Source organism: Chenopodium quinoa, unplaced genomic scaffold (assembly GCF_001683475.1).
Source record: "Chenopodium quinoa cultivar QQ74 unplaced genomic scaffold, ASM168347v1, whole genome shotgun sequence".
NCBI classification, from domain to species: Eukaryota; Viridiplantae; Streptophyta; class Magnoliopsida; order Caryophyllales; family Amaranthaceae; genus Chenopodium; species Chenopodium quinoa.
The window spans coordinates 24,623-45,470 of NW_018744298.1; the positions used below are offsets into that span (position 1 = coordinate 24,623).

The following is a 20,848-nucleotide window of genomic DNA, read 5'->3' on the forward strand; positions in this document are numbered from 1 at the left end:
GTTCATCATTGCCCTCTAGGCTAGTATTGGAGTTCCTAATCGTTATAGGGTAAAATCTAACTTCCTAATATTGCCAACCATATTCACACATGCTAAAATAGGCGCATATCATTTGACGCCTACAACAACCAACTACTCAAAATGTTCTTTTTCATAACTTTTGACTTAAAAGGTCATTTCTCATAAAATGGACCACTAGTTAAAAAGGTTTTATTTGTTTTATTTCTTTTTTTTTTTTAATGAATTTTAACTCCTTTTGTTTAAAAAGCGTGTGCAAAAGACAAATGACACTTTTATTTGGAAATGAATCCGAAGAAGTTGGTCATTATCATAAGACTTCACTTCACTTCTCAGAAAGTTCAAGATTATAAGGCATGCTATTAGGGTCTTAGGGAACAAAATGATAGATGACAGTAGGTGATGAAGAAAGAAGGGGCAATTTTGTAAAATGAAGTTAGGGAACATGGCATTGTGAACGGTGAATAAAAACTACATACTAGTATATATTAAATGAAGACATACAGGCACCATTATTCCTTTTAAAACCGTAGTTAACTCAAGCTAGGGTACTGTGCACTATCATGTGCATTCTCATTCCATAGTTTGTACAATTCTTCCCCCAATTCTCAACCTCTCAAAATTATAATTTTCATAGAATTTGTCATGGAAGATCAACCTACCAAACAATCCAGCAATAACAATACTACAACTTCTAGTGAAAACAGCAGTATCAGTACTATTAGTTCTACTACTACATCTACTGCTACTACTAGTAGTAGAACTGAGAGAAACAACACCACTAGTGGTGAGCCTGTAAGGTCGAGATGGACGCCGAAGCCAGAACAAATACTAATTTTGGAATCCATTTTTAATAGTGGTATGGTAAACCCTCCCAAGGAAGAAACCGTCCGAATTCGAAAACTTCTTGAGAAGTTTGGTGCAGTGGGTGATGCTAATGTTTTTTATTGGTTTCAAAACCGCCGCTCTCGCTCACGCCGCCGCCAACGCCAACTTCAAGCCTCGCTCGCCGCTTCTGTCACCCCTGTTGGAAGTCAAACACCTCCACCGCCTCCGGTTTCTATGAACCTGGGTTTGCTAGGTGGTGGTGGTGGTAGTTCTAGTAGCTTGTATGATTTTGGGCACCACCATCATCATCATCACCAGAATAGTATTATTAGTACATGCACAACACAGGCTTCTTCGAGTGTTACATGTTTTTCACCATCAAATACTAGTACATCTTCTACCAATTTTGGTGATTGTGGTGGTGTTGTTGATGATGCTTTTGGTAATTATTCTGGGCAAATGGGATTAATTAATTCTAATCATCATTTGGACTGCCCTTCTTCTTCTCCGAATCTAGAGTTTCAATCAGGTATGTTACTTTAATTTACTTTCCTTAATTCTTTAACTTATTCATTTGGCCGTTTAAGGTTACAAACTAATATAATAATTAACACTATGAAAATTGATTTTTTTAGGTACTAGGTATATATAATTTGTATTTAATTTAACTTTCACTTCTAATTTCTTAACACTTTATTTCCCTTTTTTTTTTTTCCATTTTAATATTTTTTTTGAGTTGATTATTGAAGCCCTAAAATCAAGCTTTAAATTGTTACTCAGGTATCAATTGGCAGTAGTAGTAGGTTTAATGAATCTTCTATAATATTGAAGAAAAAAAAAAAAAATGTCATATTCAGTAAACCCTCAAATTAAGACTGAATTGATTGTCAATATACTTTATGATTAATTAAACTCTTATATATGCAAGTAACATACTGAAGTGGGATTCACAAGGTAATAAAAGAAAAAAAAAATGGGATTGGGAAAACAAAATTATGCGAATATCTTGTGTTTAAAAATTACATAGTTTTCAATTGTAGCAAAATTTCTTTTATTTATTTCAAACTCTTCTACCACATGCACACATATTTTAACTTAACCTAAACTGTTGCAACTGACACTCATTAAAAAAAAAATAAAAAAAAATTCATGCAAATTTCTGAATTTCAATTTCACACTCTTAATTGCATTTGATTACAAATCTTATAGGGGTGAAATATTGAAATAATCATATATATCCTAAATATACATTTTATTTTGTTCATATATTTAAAGAAAAAAGAATTAGGGCAAACAATGCAATTTGTGTGTATATTTTTCTCTACATCAATTAATAACGTACTTCCTCATTCAATTGCAAATGATATCGATAATATTGAAATTACAGGGATTATAACAGTATTTTTAAACGGAGTAGCAACTCAAGTACCGGATGGCGCATTAGATATGAAAGCAATGTTTGGAGAAGAAGTGATATTGGTGCACTCTTCTGGTGTGCCTGTTCCATTCAATGAGTATGGAATTTCTCTACAAAGCTTACAACATGGAGAGAGTTACTTCCTAGTATGTGCTTCTTCTTTGCTGTTGCTTCGTTGTTGTCCTAATGCATATGTTAATTAAGGGAAACTTCCTTTCTTAACTTATGTTTTCTATATTTTTTTATTTTATTTTATTTTTTTTTTTTTTTTTTTTTTTTTTTGAGAAAAACTTATGTCTTCTATTTGATCTCTAATTTAATTAATACATGGAATAATGATTCCTTAATTTAAAATTCATTCATTGAGTTTGTCAATTTTTTATACTAAGTCTTATTTATTAAATCATATTATTATCACTCCCTTTTTAAAAGTAGAAGGTTACTAATAACTTATTAATATAGATTGATGATTTTAAAATAGTACTTATTGCTGATGAGAAGATTTGATCAATATTTAAATAATCTATATTAATTTTATAATTTAGTATTTAGTAAACTTATGCTTTCAAAATCTTAACTTGTATCGACAAAGTTTTAAGAGTTAATAATAGCAATAATAAACAAAAGTGATCAATGTTATATCAAAATGTTGATATAAGAATTAATTAAGAGTAGTTATGTATATTAGATTGATAGCATATTGTCAAAGTTATCATCTATTTTTTTGTTTAAAACCAATGCAATTAATTAAATCTTCTATGGTGTATCATTAGCTAGATACAAGGATGAGCTGAGGAAGTGGCACATTATTTTGTTCATAGTTTATGCTATAGGAGAATTGAAATTGAATATCTAGTTGCATATTGTAGAGTGTACAGTTAGTTAACAAGGGTTTCTTTGGTCATAAGAGTATGATCCTTACTATTTAGTGAACAAAGATTCTATTTAAGAGTTTAACACAACGTGAGTCACTCCTTATTTAGCATTGAAGCCTTGCTCATAAAGTAATAATCCTTGTTATGTTAGTCTTATATCCATTTATCTCTATAAAACGAATACAAATAAGGGTTAATGAGTCTAGATAATAATTAGTAATAAAATTACACAATATTAGATAAGAAAAGTTTATGAAAATTTATATAAACAAAAACATATATAATGATTAATAAGGGTTATCCAATTTTTATCTTGTTCCCTCCCAAAAAACAACATATTTCGATGCGAGAAGATCTCAAACCTATTTTACAACCATCATCCTATAGTAGACTAATAAAAATGTTTGATAAGTTTAACGACTATTTAAATTAGTTTAGATAAGTTTAAGAGGGAAAAATTATATGAACAAAACACGCTCTTACATGATATTGTTGTGTTCTTTGACTGTGAGTATCATATAAAGCCTTTAGATACATCAAAAGAAGCCCTTATTTCGTCATACTTCGAGCATCATTTTCCATGGCTAGTAATTATATTGATAATATATCATCAATCAAAGTAATAATCATATCTGATCTATGATATAATTTGAACTGATAATATATATATAAATCATATCAAGACATTGAGAACATTCATAAGAATTACCTATAAGGTAATTTAAACTATAATATAACAATGAAATCTAGACAATGAGAATATTAATAAGAATTACGCGTAACAATGGTCAATGTGATAAGTACTCACAGTCAAAGAACACAAGAATAAAAAACATTTAAAATACTGACAATTAAGAAAGTAAAATGGACACATGAATTCCTTGGCATTGTACCACTTTGATTTAACAATACAACTTACATAGTACTCGTATATTCTACCTTATGACAGCTGACTTAGGAGAGTACAAAGGTTTAAGCATACCACGATGAGCTGACTTAGATTCTACCAAATGACAGCTGATTCATTACTCATTCATCATTTTATTTTTATTTTTTTTCTATATTTTTTAATATTATTTCATGAAATTTTTATTTTTTGGGTAATTTTGCAGGTTCCAAGAATCGCTTAAATTGGGAATAATAGCTGCACCGACCAATTTGGGATCTTTCATCTTCTCCGCGTCACTGAAGAAATATTAAGATACTTATTATTAAGATAGATCATAATCAATTTTAATATTTTAATTACTACACAAAACAGCTCTTAATTACTACGGAGTAGTGTTTAATCTATATATCAAGATCTGTATCATATGCATTCAGATTAGTAGAGGCTTATATTATATAATGTACTCTTTTTTAAAGGGAAACATCAATTTTTTATAAAAAGAAATAAACATTTGTTTTCCCTCCATAATAAGAGTATGAGCCTTTACTATTATGTAGTCAAGTGGTGCAATTTTCATTTCCATAACATAAATTTTTCCTATACAAATTCTCCTTATTACATTTTTTTTTACATGTATGATCGTTTTCATTTTTATTTTTCACTTTGTATTTTTCATGTTACATTATATATAGATATTCAAAAAATTTAAATGAAAAAGTGATTAGCTAGGAATGACAACGAAATGAAGTCAGATTCGTGGATCCATATCCACTTGAGAAGACTTATTTCCACATAGTTGTGGAATTATATATATCCAATAGTTCAAAGTAAATCTAAGTAATCTAGGATATAACATATGTGGATAAAATTCAATCGCTAACCTCGAATATCATCACATAAATATATCATCAGCTAACCTGGATGGCATCCGATCCACTTCTTTTGTTTCAAAGTGAGAAAGTATACATCATGCATCAAAATTTTCATACATAAACGGTGACATTTATGTTTAGGTCATTTAATTCCCACGGCTAGCTAACAATAGGAACAAATAAAGAAAATGTACATTGTATCATTGTATAAATGACCACTACATTATTATATGAAAATATTATAACAAAACAAGTGGGCGAAATATCACATTAATTAATAAAGAACATTATTATATATAATGCTTAAGTTATTTCTGTTGTGTGAAATTCCCTTCGTAACGGTGGCAAAATAGTTGACTGCATAAGTAATTTGTACTTACATATTTGACTAAGAGCTGAGGACATATATATGTATTGTAGTGATTAAGCAAGCATATACAGCTATTATTTTCTCAAAACCATATAATATGGCAGTGTCAGCTTCTTTGCGTTTTGCTTTGGAAAATGTTTCTTTTGCATGGGGTGGACCAATGTGTCTGTTTTATGCTTGCTGTAATATGAAGCAATCTATGTAAAAGATTTTAATTTTTTTTAATATATGCTCACCGTTTTAGGTATCCAGATTTGGCATACAAGAATAATACTTAAAACAGACTATCAATATTAATTCTTCAATTCTTTTTACTCGTAGTATATATACTCCCTCTGTCTCATAATATATGACACAGTTAAATATTGCACATATATCAATATACTAGTTTGACTATATTTTTATATAATTAAATATTAATGAAAATTATTTTAAAAATTATATTATGAAAATTAATATTAAAACCTATCTAACAACATATTTTATGATAAAATATATATTTATTATGTTAGTAAAAAATTATGGTCAAACCTAATGCATGAATAGTGAAAAAAAGTCTAACGTCTCATGTATTATGGGACGAAGGGAGTATATATAAACTTTTATATGCAACGGCGGAGCTAGGAATCTCAAACCGAGGGGATAAATGTAAGACATTGCATGATGTGGCAAAAATGTTAGGAAAAAAAAACTTGACACAAAGATAATTAAACAGCCGAAGTTCAGGTTGTTAAATACTTGACACGTAAATAGTTAAGTAGTCGGAAAAAATGATGATTTCCTTGAGATTTCATTCTTTTTAATTAACTGGATTTTCAAAGATCAAGTTGTTTTTATGTTATCTTAGACTAGTTTGAATTAGGTAAATCATGTGACCTGTCATGAATCAATTATTCAATTACCAAATTTTACCATCAAATTATCAAACAACTTAAATAATTAAAAAGTTAAAAACCGAAAAACCTTAATATTCTAACTGAATAAAAAAAATTCTATAATATCTAATTCAAGTGTGGGATTTAAATTTCAATAAAAACAAACCTCATGTAATAATCCAATATATATATATATATATATATATATATATATATATATATATATATATAATGTTATCATTCAAACAATTAGAAATTACTCTGTATGATTACGGTAGAAAACATAGTATGAACTCTATGGAGTAGTTATTTAACTAATAATGTTTAAAAAATGTATTCTTAGTATAAGTACAAGTTATAAAAAGAAAGAAATAGATAAATTGATTAAAAAAAAATTTTAAAGAAAAACCTGATTTTTTTAAAGTGAGGGGAAAGATGTCCCTCCTTGTACCCCCTTCCTCCGCCCCTGTTCATATGTATTGCATATAATTATTTTACTTATACCAAGCTAAGTTTAGTTTAGTGAAAAAGAGATATTTTCCTATTTTCTTAAATTGTGTAACCCACTAATTTGGGACAGGTTGACTCGTAAGGGGTTCTGGTCTGATAAGGTCCTTCATCGTACCTATATAGAAAAAAAAATATTTTATTTTATATTCCTACTTAAACTATAGGATGTAATTTTAGCAAGGAGTTGCTTCGATATAACTATATACTATGATGGAAAAAATTGATTAAATGGAAAAGCACAAAAACTATGATTTTTTTGAACAAAAATGAAAATGTTAGGCTTATATAGACAAGGAATTCCTAATCGGTATCTAATAATTATACCAGTAATAAATTGAAAATTTTAAGGTAGAGGCGGATGTACCAAGCTTGGTACATCCAAATTTTAAACTGAATTATTCGCTTCGTTATTGAAGGAGTTTGGTAATTATTTCCCATATTTTAAATAGGATCTCAAATTAGAAATTTTTATATTTCTCCATTTTTTCAATTTTTTGAAGCCTTTAAAGAGATGAAGCCTTTAAAGAGAGATATAGAAAACTTAAAGAGAAAAATAGAAAATTTAGAGGGAGAGAAATTCAAGATCGAAGATGATGGCTGCACATTTAGAATTTCGTATGATTTAAGAGTCTAAATTTATTTTCTTTCAAATTTATTTTCTTTATTTATTTTATCTTTTTAACAGTCGTAATCTTTACCTAGGATAAAAATTAGTAAATTTATTACCTTTTTATAAGATATTATTAGAGTTAGGATTTCATTTTATCTTTTAGATTTGTTTATCCTATCACATGCAAGTGTATGCCTATAAATATTTGTTTTTATTAAAGAGAATTTTGAATGTCTTTGATTTTATGAAAACAAGAAAATTATGAGTTAGTTCGAGTGAATCGAGTTGATTTCAAAATGTTAGTTTTCTTTCGAAAAGATCAAAATTTATGTTGCTTTTCTTTTTGTTTAAGTCGAAAATATCATAATTTATTGAATTAGGTTTAACCCTAGTTGCTAGTATCCCTTATTGTGGTTTAATCCACATCAAATTGGTTTCAAGAGCCAGTTGAAATTTTTAGTTAAAAAAAACGATCTACAACAACCTGGTCGAGTGCAGAATTGTTTTGCTTCGTTCCCTTCATTAAAAAACCTTTTAAGGTGATTATTTTTTTGTTTTTTTTTTCATTCTGGGTGTATGTCTAGTTTTCTCTGATAAGATCTCAGAATTTTCAAAGGTGAGCAACTATGATAAGTATCATTTATGACACATTTTAGGGTGTTTTTCTACCTTAGTTTTAGGTATTATTTTGGTCATTCTTGATTATTTCTAGTCCTTTTATTCTTGTTTTAGTTAATATTGTGTTAGTTTATGTTTTTAGGCCTTAGTTGTGAATAATGTGCTTTTTGCTCGGTTTTTAGCTTAATTTGCGTGCATTTCTATGTGATCTTTCACTCTTTTCTCTCTTGGTCTATTTGTCTAGGTACTTGGCACGTTCCTCGATGTTGATGACCCGAAAGAAGGCCGAAAAATTGCATAAGAAGAAGCCTTGAAGCAAAGAAGCAAGCAACGGCAAGCAAGCAAGAGCAAGCTGCCCAGCTCGGCCACCGCAGGCGCGGTAGTTCCCACCGCGGGCGCGGCTGCTCCCTTTTTCTAGCCTTTGCAAGTTCCTGGAGATGCCTTGGAGAAGCTTTCACCGCGAGCGCGGCTAAGGCCACAGCCGGCGCGGCCATGGCCGCCGCGGGCGCGACTTTCTGGGTGCTTTTCGATCTTAATTTTTGGATTTCCTTCTTTCTCTTCTTGTAATATAAATAGGAAGATTTCTTTTGGGTTCAAAAAGGAAGTTTTGAAATTTTCTCTCTCCTCTAATTAGGATCAAGCTTAGATTAGGAGTTTCTCTCTCTAGTTTAGGAGTAGTTTTAGAGAGAGAAAGCTTGGGATTTCAATGGAGATTTGAGAGCTTGAAGAAGCAATTTTGTGGATTCTCTTCTCATCTATTCAATGAGCTTTTCTAACTTTCTCTCACCTTTATTGCTTTGTTTAATTCTTGTTTTTGCTTAATTCTTTGTAGATTAGAGTAGATAATTAATTTACTAGTTTGATTCTTGCTTTAATTCTTGTTTAACCTTATTTTCCATGTTTTTCTACATTTTGTTTGCTTAGATTTTGTTCTAGGGAAATGGATGAAGGTTATGTTGATGAATTGAGTGATTTATTGTGATTAGTATGCAATTGGTTCTTGATTATTGTGTTTGGATGATGCTTACATTGATTATAATCTTTTTAGCTAATTGATTCTAGGTTCTTAATTGTGCTTTTAATCAATTGTGCGGAAGTGAGTTGATTGAGAGTCTAGATTCTTCCATACCTTTGCTAGGCTAGTTGCGCGGGAGTGAATTAGCTTAGTAGGATAATTAACATGCTTATTTGCGAGGGAGTGAGTTGAGTGTGTTGATCGTTCCTAATTGAGATCATGATCTTTTAATTGCAATTTATTGTTGAATTCATTAATGTAATTGGGTTCCACTTTCCCTAGTTTATGTTAATTGCTTTAAGTAGTGTTTTAGTTGTTTCTCTCTCTATCTCACAACCTTCCTACTAGTTTAATTAGCTCAAATTAATACAGTTAGTCCTTGTGGCTCGACCCTAGCTTGCCACTATCCTGTGTAAACTTGGTAGAGTAAGATTAGGTATATAAATTGTTGATTTGATTTAGGATGGTAGACACAACCTAAGCGATCAAATTTTTGGCGCCGTTGCCGAGGACTAAGGCGTTGATTAGTTTGTGTTGATTAGATTAACTAGGTTCTTGTGTATAGTTTTGATTTTTGTTTGCTTTTCTTTGCTTTGTGTAAAAAAAAAGTGGCATGCTTATCTTTTCCTCAATTTGATGATGAACCCTTCTATTCTTACTTTGAAAGACTTGATGGTTTCCTTAGTTTTCATGGTTGTTCTCTTAGTGATGCTTGTGGTATAGCTTATTGGGTCATGATTGAGTATACTAGGGGAATCGTTGAGAATATGTATAATGGTAGATTCCATCTTTTGCTTATGCATGATGCTTGGAATTTCTTTACATGGCTTGCTAAAGATTCTTATGATAGAGAATGTCATGTTTCTTGTTTTGATTCTCAATGTCAAGATTCTTTTAATTTTTGCATGATTCTGTTGATGCTTTTAATATGCCTTGTGATTATCCAAATATGCATGTTAACCCCTTCCCCTCTTATGCTCATTGTGATGAGGTGTGTTCTAATGTTGATGATATGCATGTTAATGGTGATTATGAACCTCAACCCAATAACATTGATGCCAAAATTCTTGCCCAAATACAATATCTCACCTAACAAGTCCAAGAGCTTCAAGAGGAACAAAAACTGAGAGGATTGAGACTTGCCCAAGTGATGAGTGCTAGGGTTAATGAAAATGGATGTGAGGCACCTCACTTGGAGTGTGAAAGTGTTTTTGAGGATGATATGGGCCAAGGGTGTAAAGGTGAGGGGAGATTTTCTTGTGATGAGAGTATTTTTGAGGATTTTGATCCTTTTCATTCCCCTTTTGAGCTTGAGCGCCTTCCTTCCCCTTATTCACCCCCTTTAAAAGCTACCCTTGATGAGGATGTGAGTGAGCCATCATCAATATTGGATGAGGGATTTCATGAGGAGGAGGATGATGAATTTGAGCAACCAAGAGAGATAGAGAGTCCCTTGGATGATGGTGGAGGAGTTGAAAATGAAGAAAATATTGATTTTGCGGATTCCAACCCCCTTCACCATCTTGATGAGTCTACCTTGCATGTTTGCGACCCTTCTATCTATGAGTATTTGGACTCCTTTGAGGTTATGACTAATGTGGTCATTGAAGGTGTAACGAAAAATCATAGCCTTTTGAGAGAATTCATTGGAAATGCTTCATGGGAAAGGGATGCGTTTGAGAGAAACCTTTATCCTTTCATGCATGGTTTTCAGACTTTAGGCTTTGAGATTGTTGAGGGAAGTGTTGTTCATTATGGGGGAAAGGAGGATGAGGTTGTTTTTCTTGGAGAGTTTTTGTTTGAGGGAGATGTGAATCATAAGTGTTCTTTTGAAGATTCCATGATTGTTTTTCATGCCCTCATTGGTGATGTGAGGCTTTGAGAGACCATTGATTCTCCTCCCTTTCCTCATGTCCCCTTCTCCTTAAGTTTTAACCTTATTCCTCCCTATTCTACCTCCTTCCCTTCATATCTCATAGAGCCTATTGAGGACCTTCTCTTCTTTGTTGAGCATGTCTTTTCTCCTCTTCCTATTATTAAGGAATTAGGTGATTGTGCCACCCAAAAAGATTTTCAGGAGGTTTTGTTTCTTGATTTTTCTTCTTTCTTTTGGCATCTTTCTCCTCATTTGCGTGCAATAATCTTGTTGCATGTCTCCTCCCGTCATTTGCCTACTGGGTATCATATGAAATGTTTAGTAGTACATTTGACAAGCTCTTGAGATCATTGAAATATTATTTCCTGGACCGGTCTCGCTTGGACGTTAAACAAGCCTTTCTCGGGAAGTAATACGTGTTTTATTGCTTTCTTTTTCTTTTCTTTTTGTATAGTTTTTGTCTCATGGACATGTTTGTATTTCTTGCTAGGTACACAACTCGATATACTCTTGTGCATTTGCTTGAGTCAAGAATCAAGGAAGATCTACCCCTTCTTTCCTAGCATGTGGATTTCAAGACATAATTTTGGAGATTGTGGCTCATATGTGGTTATTTCGAGTCTTTTTGAATGCTTTGCAATTTTTTTCTCAAATCCGGTAATATCCTTCTTTTTCCCTCTCTCTAACTTTTTTTGGCTTAGTTGGTGGACATGTGTTGGTTTGTTGGATTGATTTCTTTCTTTTCCCCTCCCATGGATTTTATGATTTATGATTTGAGTGTATTGTCTCATTCAAGCTTGGGGGAGGGTATTCTATCATGTTTGGGTAGAATGTTGGTCCATTTATGTCATGCACTTGAGTATATGCATTTCCATGTGTTTTCTTATATTTTTGTTTCTTTCAAGGCAAATTGGCAAATTGTGTTTGTTAGTTCTTGTTTTGGACATTCTATTTTTGTATCCTTGGATGTTTTTCTTCCTAAGTGGTGAATGTGTGCACGGTTTGAGAATGTCATTGATTGATTCTAGGATACTATATGCTAAGATAGCCGGTTTAAGAACTCTTAGGGTCCATGAAACCTTAGTTCATGGGAAAGTGGTAAGATGGAGTTGCTCTCTATAGTGGATTTGAAGCCCTTTAGTTGGTAATTGTTATACATCCCTTGTGAGCTTTGTTTGTTCTAGCCTTCATCACCTTATTGAGTGGCAATTTAGGATCCTTAGCTATGCATGTCTTAATCCTTGGTTTGACTTCTAGCTTCCCGAGACCGTGACCGAGCCACTCTAGGGGAGGACAAGGGCATTGTTCTTTTTTGCTTTTCTTTATTTTTGTTTTATTACAAATTTAGTTTTCTATTTTGCATTTGCTCCTCTTGGTAACCCTTTGGGTTTATTCCCTTTCTTGATTACGAGCCATTACAAGCCCAATGACCTTTTGTTTCCCTAACTCTTAGTTTTATGAAGCATTTTGGTTTGAGAGTTTGTTTTGTGTTGTGTTGGTTTTAATGAAAATGAGAAAGTAATATGTTCTTTGGACCAAGCAAGAAAGTAAATTGTAGATATTGTGTGTAATAAAAGCAAATGCATTCAAAAAAAAGTTGTCCATAGTTAAAAAAGGCAAGGACACCAAATAAGAGCTAAGGAAAAAAAAAGGAGAAAAAAAAAGCAAAATCCATAAAACTTTGATTAGAAACAAAAACAAGAAAAATATTTTAGTTGGTTTCGTTGTCTTTCCTTGTTTAAGCATTGAGGACAATGCTCAGTTCAAGCTTGGGGGGGAAGCGTTCCTTCGTTTTTGTAAATACTATGTGTTGGTGTTGAATAAGCTTGGGGGAGTTGGCATTGTTGGTATTTTTGTTTGATGTTTGGTGACTTCATGAGTTTATTTTTGATGTTTGATCACCCTTTTGCTTCACTTAGGAAATATCACCAAAATTTTCAAATTTTTGCCCGCCTTGGCCCCTAGCCTGACGTTACAACCAATAAAAGACCCTTAGACCCGTGAGGGTTGAGTCAACATCGGTGGAGGGAGATAGTTTTCAACCTATGGAGAGAGTATGTATAGTTAAGATGTCGGGATGACCTTCTCATAATTTTCATTTCTTTATCTTTTTCTGGTTCCTTCGAGGAATCATGAGAAGCTAGCTTTAGGGTTGATTCAAAGCTAGTGGAGAGAACGTGGCCTGATTGGTTGGAACGAGATTAGTTCTCTATTGCTTAGCATATTTTATGTTTCAATCAACCATTGAAATCTTGGAACGTGCATACATTTGTCTATTTAGAAAGTTTTACATTCATTGGTTCTTGTTCCTATCTCTTGTCCAAATATGAACTTGTGTTTTTCTTTTTCTTTTTATATTCCTTTTTCTTTTCATTTTATTGCCTTGCCTTGGTTTTTGTAAAGAGTTGTGGGTTAAACTCTTAGGAAACTCTCACAAGAGCACACTTGCCCTCTAGGGCAATCTAGGGTTTAAAGGGCTTGTCTTTAGTTGCTAAAATTGACCGTGATTCCTACGAAAGTGAGTTAGTGTACATTCTCACCTTCTTTAGTGTGTTAGTCTTGCTTGAACAAATCTTTCTCCTTTTCTCTTTTGTTTTTGTCTTACTCGAGGACGAGCAAGGGTTAAGCTTGGGGGAATTTGATAAGTGTCATTTATGACACATTTTAGGGTGTTTTTCTCCCTAGTTTTAGGTTTATTTTGGTCATTTTTGGTTATGTTAATATTGTTTTAGTTCTCCCTTAGTTCTTTTATTCTTGTTTTAGTTAATATTGTGTTAGTTTATATTTTTAGGCCTTAGTTGTGAATAATGTGCTTTTTGCTCGGTTTCTAGCTTAATTTGCGTGCATTTCTATGTGATCTTTCACTCTTTTCTCTCTTGGTCTATTTTTCTAGGTACTTGGCATGTTCCTCGATGTTGATGACCCGAGAGAAGGCCGAAAAATTGCATAAGAAGAAGCCTTGAAGCCAAGAAGCAAGCAACGACAAGCAAGCAAGAGCAAGCTGCCCAGATCGGCCACCGGGGGCGCGACTGCTCCCTTTTCTAGCCTTTGCAAGTTCCTGGAGATGTCTTGGAGAAGCTTCCACCGCGAGCGTGGCTAAGACCACAGCGGGCGCAGCCATGACCGCCGCGGGCGCGACTTTCTGGGTGCTTTTCGATCTTAATTTCTGGATTTCCTTCTTTCTCTTCTTGTAATATAAATAGGACGATTTCTTTTGGGTTCAAAAAGGAAGTTTTGACATTTTCTCTCTCCTCTAATTAGGATTAAGCTTAGATTAGGAGTTTCTCTCTCTAGTTTAGAAGTAGTTTTAGAGAGAGAAAGCTTGGGATTTCAATGGAGATTTGAGAGCTTGAAGAAGCAATTTTGTGGATTCTCTTCTCATCTATTCAATGAGCTTTTCTAACTTTCTCTCACCTTTATTGCTTTGTAATTCTTGTTTTTGCTTAATTCTTTGTAGATTAGAGTAGATAATTACACTAGTAGAAAAATAGAAATTAGCACCGGTTCAAAACCCCCCTATAGCACCGGTTTTGAACCGTTGGTTATTTGAGGGATGCCAAAAGCTAAGTAAATTAGCCCCGGTTCAAAACCGGTGGTAATATTTGTCAATAGCACCGGTTAACCGATGCCAATTTGTTGTTATTAGAACCGGTTAACCGATGCCCATTATGCCTTAAAAAAATAAAAAATAAAAAAATCGATTTTTTTCACTTAAAAACCAACCACCACAACTTAACCCAAATGTCCAAACCCAACTGCCTTCCCCCAACCTTACCTAGCCACTGCCATCATCCAACAACCATCACCACCACAGCCGTCATCCAACCACCACCACCAATGTCATCTAGCCACCATCGTACACCACCACCACCGTCATCCAACAAAAAAGGCAAAAACTTAGAAAATTCAATATTAGAAAATTAAAATTAAAAATTTAGATCTTTATACAATTTACAAAATGATTTACATAATTTACTCAAAAAATTACAATCTAAAATTACAAGTATAACATAAAAAAAACCTAAAATAGTTAAACAAACAAAAACCTAGATCTAAATTATAAACTAAATGAAAATAAAAAATTCAAAAAATAAAACCTTTTTCTTTGAACTGCAAAGAATCCCGTTCACCACTTGCTTTAACTCGAACAAGATTCGAATGAAAACATCTTGCTTGAACTCCAATGAATCCCGTTCACCACTTGCTTTAACTCGAACAAGATTCGAATGAAATTCGAACGAAAAGCGAAGACCTCACATTTTCTAAGACTTCTGACCGTACTACGCTCGGTGATCGGCTGCTCGGAAATAGATGGGAACGAAAGAGGAAGGAGAGATGAGAGCAGAATGAGATGGGAACGAAAGAGGAAGGAGAATGAGAGCAGAACGAAAGAGGAAGGAGAGTTGAGAGCAAAACGAGATATGAGAGAGAAGTAGGAGAGATGAGAGCTAGAGAGGGAGAGAATGAAATAGAGAGGCGGATGAGAGAGAGGGGGGGGGGGTAAAGGGTTTATAAAATTGCAATTGGCACCGGTTAACAGACGCTATTTGTTTTTTTTTTGGTTTTCATTTTCTAAAACAAATAGCATCAATTAACCGGTGCCATTGTATTTTTGCCTACCAGTTTTTAATAACCGGTGCTATTTCTTCGGTGCTAATTTCTATTTTTCTACTAGTGTTAGTTTACTAGTTTGATTCTTGCTTTAATTCTTGTTTAACCTTGTTTTCCATGTTTTTCTTCATATGTTTGCTTAGATTTTATTCTAAGGAAATGGATGAAGGTTATGTTGATGAGTTGAGTGATTGATTGTATTAGTATGCAATTGATTCTTGATTATAGTGTTTGGATGATGCTTACATTGATTTGAATCTTTTTAGCTAATTGATTTTAGGTTCTTAATTGTGCTTTCAATCAATTGTGCAGAAGTGAGTTGATTGAGAGTCTAGATTCTTCCATACCTTTGCTAGGCTAGTTGCGCGGGAGTGAATTAGCTTAGTAGGATCATTAACATGCTTATTTGCGCGGGAGTGAGTTGAGGGTGTTGATCGTTCCTAATTGAGATCATGACCTTTTAATTGCAATTTATTGTTGAATTCATTAATGTAATTGGGTTCCACTTTCCCTAGTTTATGTTAATTGCTTTAAGTAGTGTTTTAGTTGTGGTTTAGTTGTTTCTCTCTCTATCTCACAACCTAGCTTGCCACTATCTTGTGTAAACTTGGTAGAGTAAGATTAGGAATATAAATTGTTGATTTGATTTAGGATGGTAGACACGACCTATTATCTAGCGATCAAACTATTAAATTGAGCGTGTTTTTCGTCCATGCTCCATTTTTGTGTCACTTTGGAGCAACTAGAAGTTTTTTGGCTAGTACAAGCAATACACTTTTACTTTTGCAGTAATTCTTTTTGCATTAGTTGCATAAAATCTTGAAGTTTACTTGTGTAAAATTATGTGGCTTAATTCTGATAGAATTGGTGTCCTTCGAACAAGTGTATTATTTTAATAGACGGTTCCGAATTAATTACGGAGCTAGTTATTCAGTGAAGTCAAGGGATCCGAAAGTCGGGCTAGAGGCCATCTTTGTTCAGTGAGATTAATATAATTAATCTCACAACTTTCCTTTACCTGAACCCAACGGGTCACACCTAAGCATGAAACCAAACTATGGTGACGGATTAAGGCAAAGGCTTTAATACGTCGATAAAGATAATTCATACTCAGAAGTCGGATTCTGAGCTTAGAGCGTCAAATGTCATTTCTAGGAACTGCCGAATACGAGAAAATAATTCAAACGACACGAAGGCCAAACCCTTAGTCGTAGCCCCGCATCGTCCTAGCATGGTGCTAGCCCTGCAGGGGCTAGGCCAAGGTGTGCTAGCTAATGCCGCAAGCATGGCAGCTAGGCCGGCTGACCATACGCGCATCATGGCAGCCAGCCCAACATACCATGCGCGCGGCATGGCTGGCTGGCCAGGCTATGTGTGCGCGCCATCCCATAAGTTAGCAGCCAGCTAGCAGGCCACTGCGCGCACCAGCCGGTAAGCTAGCTGCGTGCTAGGCTAACGTGTGCTAGTAGGCTCAGCCAAGGGCCAGGCCGCCAGCGTGGCGTGCCTTGGAGCCCAAGGTTGGTGCTGCCAGGCCAACTGGTCGTAGCTTATTAGGAGGGGTGGAGGCTTGTGGAGTAAGGGAGGGAGTGGTCCTCCCCTTGTGGTCCTAACCTACTCCCGCCTTAGCCTTTTTCCAAGTGTCGTTTAATTATTTGGATTGAAAATTTAATTTATTTTATTTGGAACTAAAATAAATGTTAGAATTTCACTTTTATTGAAAGTCTCACATGGAAATGTTAACTTGGGATATGATGGGAGATCCCAACTCTATAAATCCCCAACTTGGTTTAGGGGATTTATACAAAAGTTGGACTCAGAAAAGGGATCTACGCATAAAAGTGAGAAAACCTTTGGAGTACGTAATTCTCTTGAGTCGTGTCGGGTTTTAGTCTAACCACTAAACCTTCCCAAATTTGGGCGCGCGGGTGGATAATGTTGGAAGAACTGCGCGTTGTGGTTCTCGCTCCGTCCAAGGCGTCTAAGGTTCTTGAAGGTAAGGGCAATCAAGTAAGCTACGAGGGTATATTCTCTATTCTTCTTATGTGTTTAGATATATGTTTATATATGTTTATGCTTTATTCTTTGTATGTTATTTAGTCGTATTAATTATACATGTGGTCCGGGGCGGGATTTTGGTTTCCACACGGTGTTTAGAACACCGTAAAACCCAATAGCAGTATCAAGATCCTCTTGTATTTAATTTTTACGAATAAAATTAATTAAGGGGATTTAAAATTGGATTTAAATCAGGATTAGCACCTAATTAGATTAGGGTTTGGGTTTTATTGGATAAAATTGGATTAATGATACATTATGCTAGCGAACCTAGTTTTGACAAAAAAGTAGTGAATTTTGGGTGGAAAACACATTCTTGATAAGACTTTACCGGCATAGTTGTTAAAAATGGCTTCTAGAACCAAAATCAATTAAGAAACATGTTATTCGAGGGTTTTTCCGTTTGGAACGAGAAAATTTTAAATCTTTGGACCTTAATTATGGATAAAATGGGTAAGTATGTGAGTGGTTTCATATTTAATCTACTGCACTTATACTCCTTTTAATGCATGAAATTGGTTATTTTTGGATGAATAATGCCACCTAAACATGAACTTGCTTAAATTTGCAATTGGATTGTTCTAAGTGACTTGGTTTATGTTGTATTGTGATTAATGACCTCTAAAATGTTTAAAGATTTAATCTTTATTTGATAATTGATTTGGACTTGACTACTGAAACCCTAAATGAACAAAGATTGAATTTTAATAATTTTGAAAATCGGTTTGAAATTCATGTTGCTCATGCTTGAGTTTGAATGTTGGATTTCATTGAATGGTTGAAATATTCAAACTTGTTGAGTCCTAATTGAATAAATTACTTTTCATTGGATGTTTAATTAATTTATTTTGTTAGTTTGTCAAAATCATAATGATTTTAATCATGGATAAGTTAATTTAATTATGTTGCATGCCCTAAAATATTGATTGACTCAAAATAATCTAAAATTATTAAAGAATGTTTCTTGAAAATAATTTTTGATGTTGCACATACTTGAATTAATTTTGGTTGGACTTAAAGTTAATTCAAAATGCTCAAATTTTAATTTATAAATTGGATTTTAAATTAAAAATGTCACACAAATTTTTCCGGGGTTAAATTCTTGAAGCTCGCACCAAAACAAAGCTTGGAGCCATGTTTTGTGCACTTGGCCAGCAAGGGCTGCTGCACGAATGTTGCATGGCCGAGCTGTGCTTGTGTGTGCGGGTGAGTGTGGGCATGAGCATGTGCGGCAGGAGCGGGGTGTGCGTTGCGAGGGATGCAAGCGTGGGCTGCTGGACAGCGCTTAGCTTCAGCAACACATGCGTGTGTGTACTTGCAAGGGCTGCTGGCAGCAGCTAGCGCCACGCACCAGCAAGCATGGCCAGCTGGGCTGCTAGGCAACACTATGCGAGCATGGTGCGACACACTCGTGCTTGCGGCTAGCACTAGCTAGTGCTAGTGCAAGTGGCTCTAGACCACTCATGGACCTCGATCACTTAGTTTTGATTAAAAACGAGGCACGACCTCGGTTTTTCTCACGATCCCGTAATTTTAACAAAATTGACTTTATTGTTTAATTAAATTTAATTGGATTAATGAATGCGGGTTTTAGTGGGAGCATTATTAATCAATTTTGACAAAATTAACCTAGTGCGCGTTATTTTATCGATACATGTCTTTATGATATTGCTTGTATTACTTGTAAAGTTTGGATGTGCCATTCACTTTAGAAGTGAATGGTTGAATGGAATATTAGAAATGTTCTTATGCAGATTTTTACCAAAGTGACTAGTATGTTCCGATTAGGATAGAAAATACGGATTGCGATCCGTTATGTATTTTTGTAAATCTAAATACGAACTGCGTGCTGTTAAGTGTTTATGTTCTTAGAAAATATAGATTACTTCCTAGCTTCTAGTACTTAAATTCTTTGAAGTCAAAGTCAAAGACGATGTTTCTTTGAAAACGGAGTCAAAGATGCCAAGGAGACCTTGAAGATTTAAGATTGGATGCTTCAAGAGATTTTTTCAAGGGGCCATGCTAGTTCACTATGCATTTATTTATCTATTTATTTGCTTATATCTTGATATTTAGATGCATGCTTATAGGATTCTCATGTTGAATGATTGGCTAAGATCACTTAATTCAAACCAACATAAAAACTCAAACCCCCAAAGAAAATTGAGTTAAAATTTCCATTCCAAAATGACACTTATACACTAGTACAAAACTAACCTAAGGTAACACCACATGGTATAACTTTCAAAGCTAGAAACATAACTAATTTATAAGTAACACTATTATAACACTTTGACATTATGTAACACATGATTGAAACACTTTGATATTAAGTAACACTTGATTGTAACACTTTGATATTAAGTAACACTTTAAAATAGGTAACATTTTGTGGTAACATTAAGAGGTGTTACTTATTTATAGGTAAAAAAATAAATTAAACTTTTAATAAAAATAAGTAAGTGTGTTAATTAATTACCAATTTTAACAATTCATTTATCTGCTGCTAGGTTTATTATTATTGATGCCAAAAGAAAATAAAAAATACGAAATAAAATTTGGAGCAAAATTAATTTCGAAACCGCCTAAGAAAACAAAACAAAATCGATCCCTGAATAACCTCCTCCCAAAGCCATCGAAAATCTCTGACCTAAGTTTATACCTGTTCGTTGATATTGGGTATTGATGATTAGAAAATCAGAAAATCAATCATTGTCTTGAGCGTGTGATATAGGGTATTATCGAATTGTGCTTCCAATTCCAAGTATGTGCTGATTTTTTTTTTCTTAATTTTTTGGTTATTTATTCATGAATTTTCAAGAACCTATGCAAATCAATCGTTTAATTTTTTTTTATATAATTAAATTCTAAACTTAAGTTTTTAGATAGATTACATGCAAATTCGTGCAGAGTTTGTTAAATGAATTCTAATGTCACCTTGAACTGATTTACTAAATTTTGAAGATGTAATTATTTTAGTGTTATTAATTATAGTCCTTGTTTGGAATTCTTCTTGTTAGGGTTTTCATGAGGCACACTGCAATTTCAAAGGTTTGGATAGTTTATGATGAATGAAATTCATAAGTATTGATTATAAGATCAAAATTGCAATTTTGGTGTGATGGGATAGTTTATGATGCTTGAAATTCATCAGTTTTGAATATAATTGCAGTGTTATGCGTCCTTTTCCCTTCCAAACTGGTGCGTGTACATTCAGTTGCGTTCTTCTATGGCTTGCAACATGATTTTCATTTTATATGTATGCATGTATATATGCTTGGCTTGGTGTGATGTGCAATCGAATCAATCGTTTAATTTTTTTATTCATGAATTTTCAAGAACTTATGCAAATCAATCGTTTAATTTTTTTTTTTATAATTAAATTCTAAACTTAAGTTTTTAGATAGAT

General features: G+C 33.6%; 1 protein-coding gene across 1 annotated transcript; it reads left to right on the forward strand.

Annotated features, from left to right (window-relative positions):
• The first annotated feature begins 203 nt into the window (after positions 1-203).
• LOC110695444 (WUSCHEL-related homeobox 11-like) lies at positions 204-2,706 on the forward strand. Its single transcript, XM_021872676.1, has 2 exons — positions 204-1,375; positions 2,234-2,706. The coding sequence occupies exons 1-2, from the start codon at positions 664-666 to the stop codon at positions 2,464-2,466; spliced, it is 945 nt and encodes a 314-aa protein (XP_021728368.1). The 5' UTR covers positions 204-663; the 3' UTR covers positions 2,467-2,706.
• Positions 2,707-20,848: the final 18,142 nt, after the last annotated feature.

What these genes read in the sequence shown, in the direction of transcription:
- LOC110695444 (XM_021872676.1), top strand. Translation starts at nt 664, where the DNA reads ATGGAAGATCAACCTACCAAACAATCCAGCAATAACAATACTACAACT. An exon ending in GAATCTAGAGTTTCAATCAG is followed by an intron (nt 1,376 to 2,233) that starts GTATGTTACTTT and finishes TTGAAATTACAG; the next exon opens with GGATTATAACAGTATTTTTA.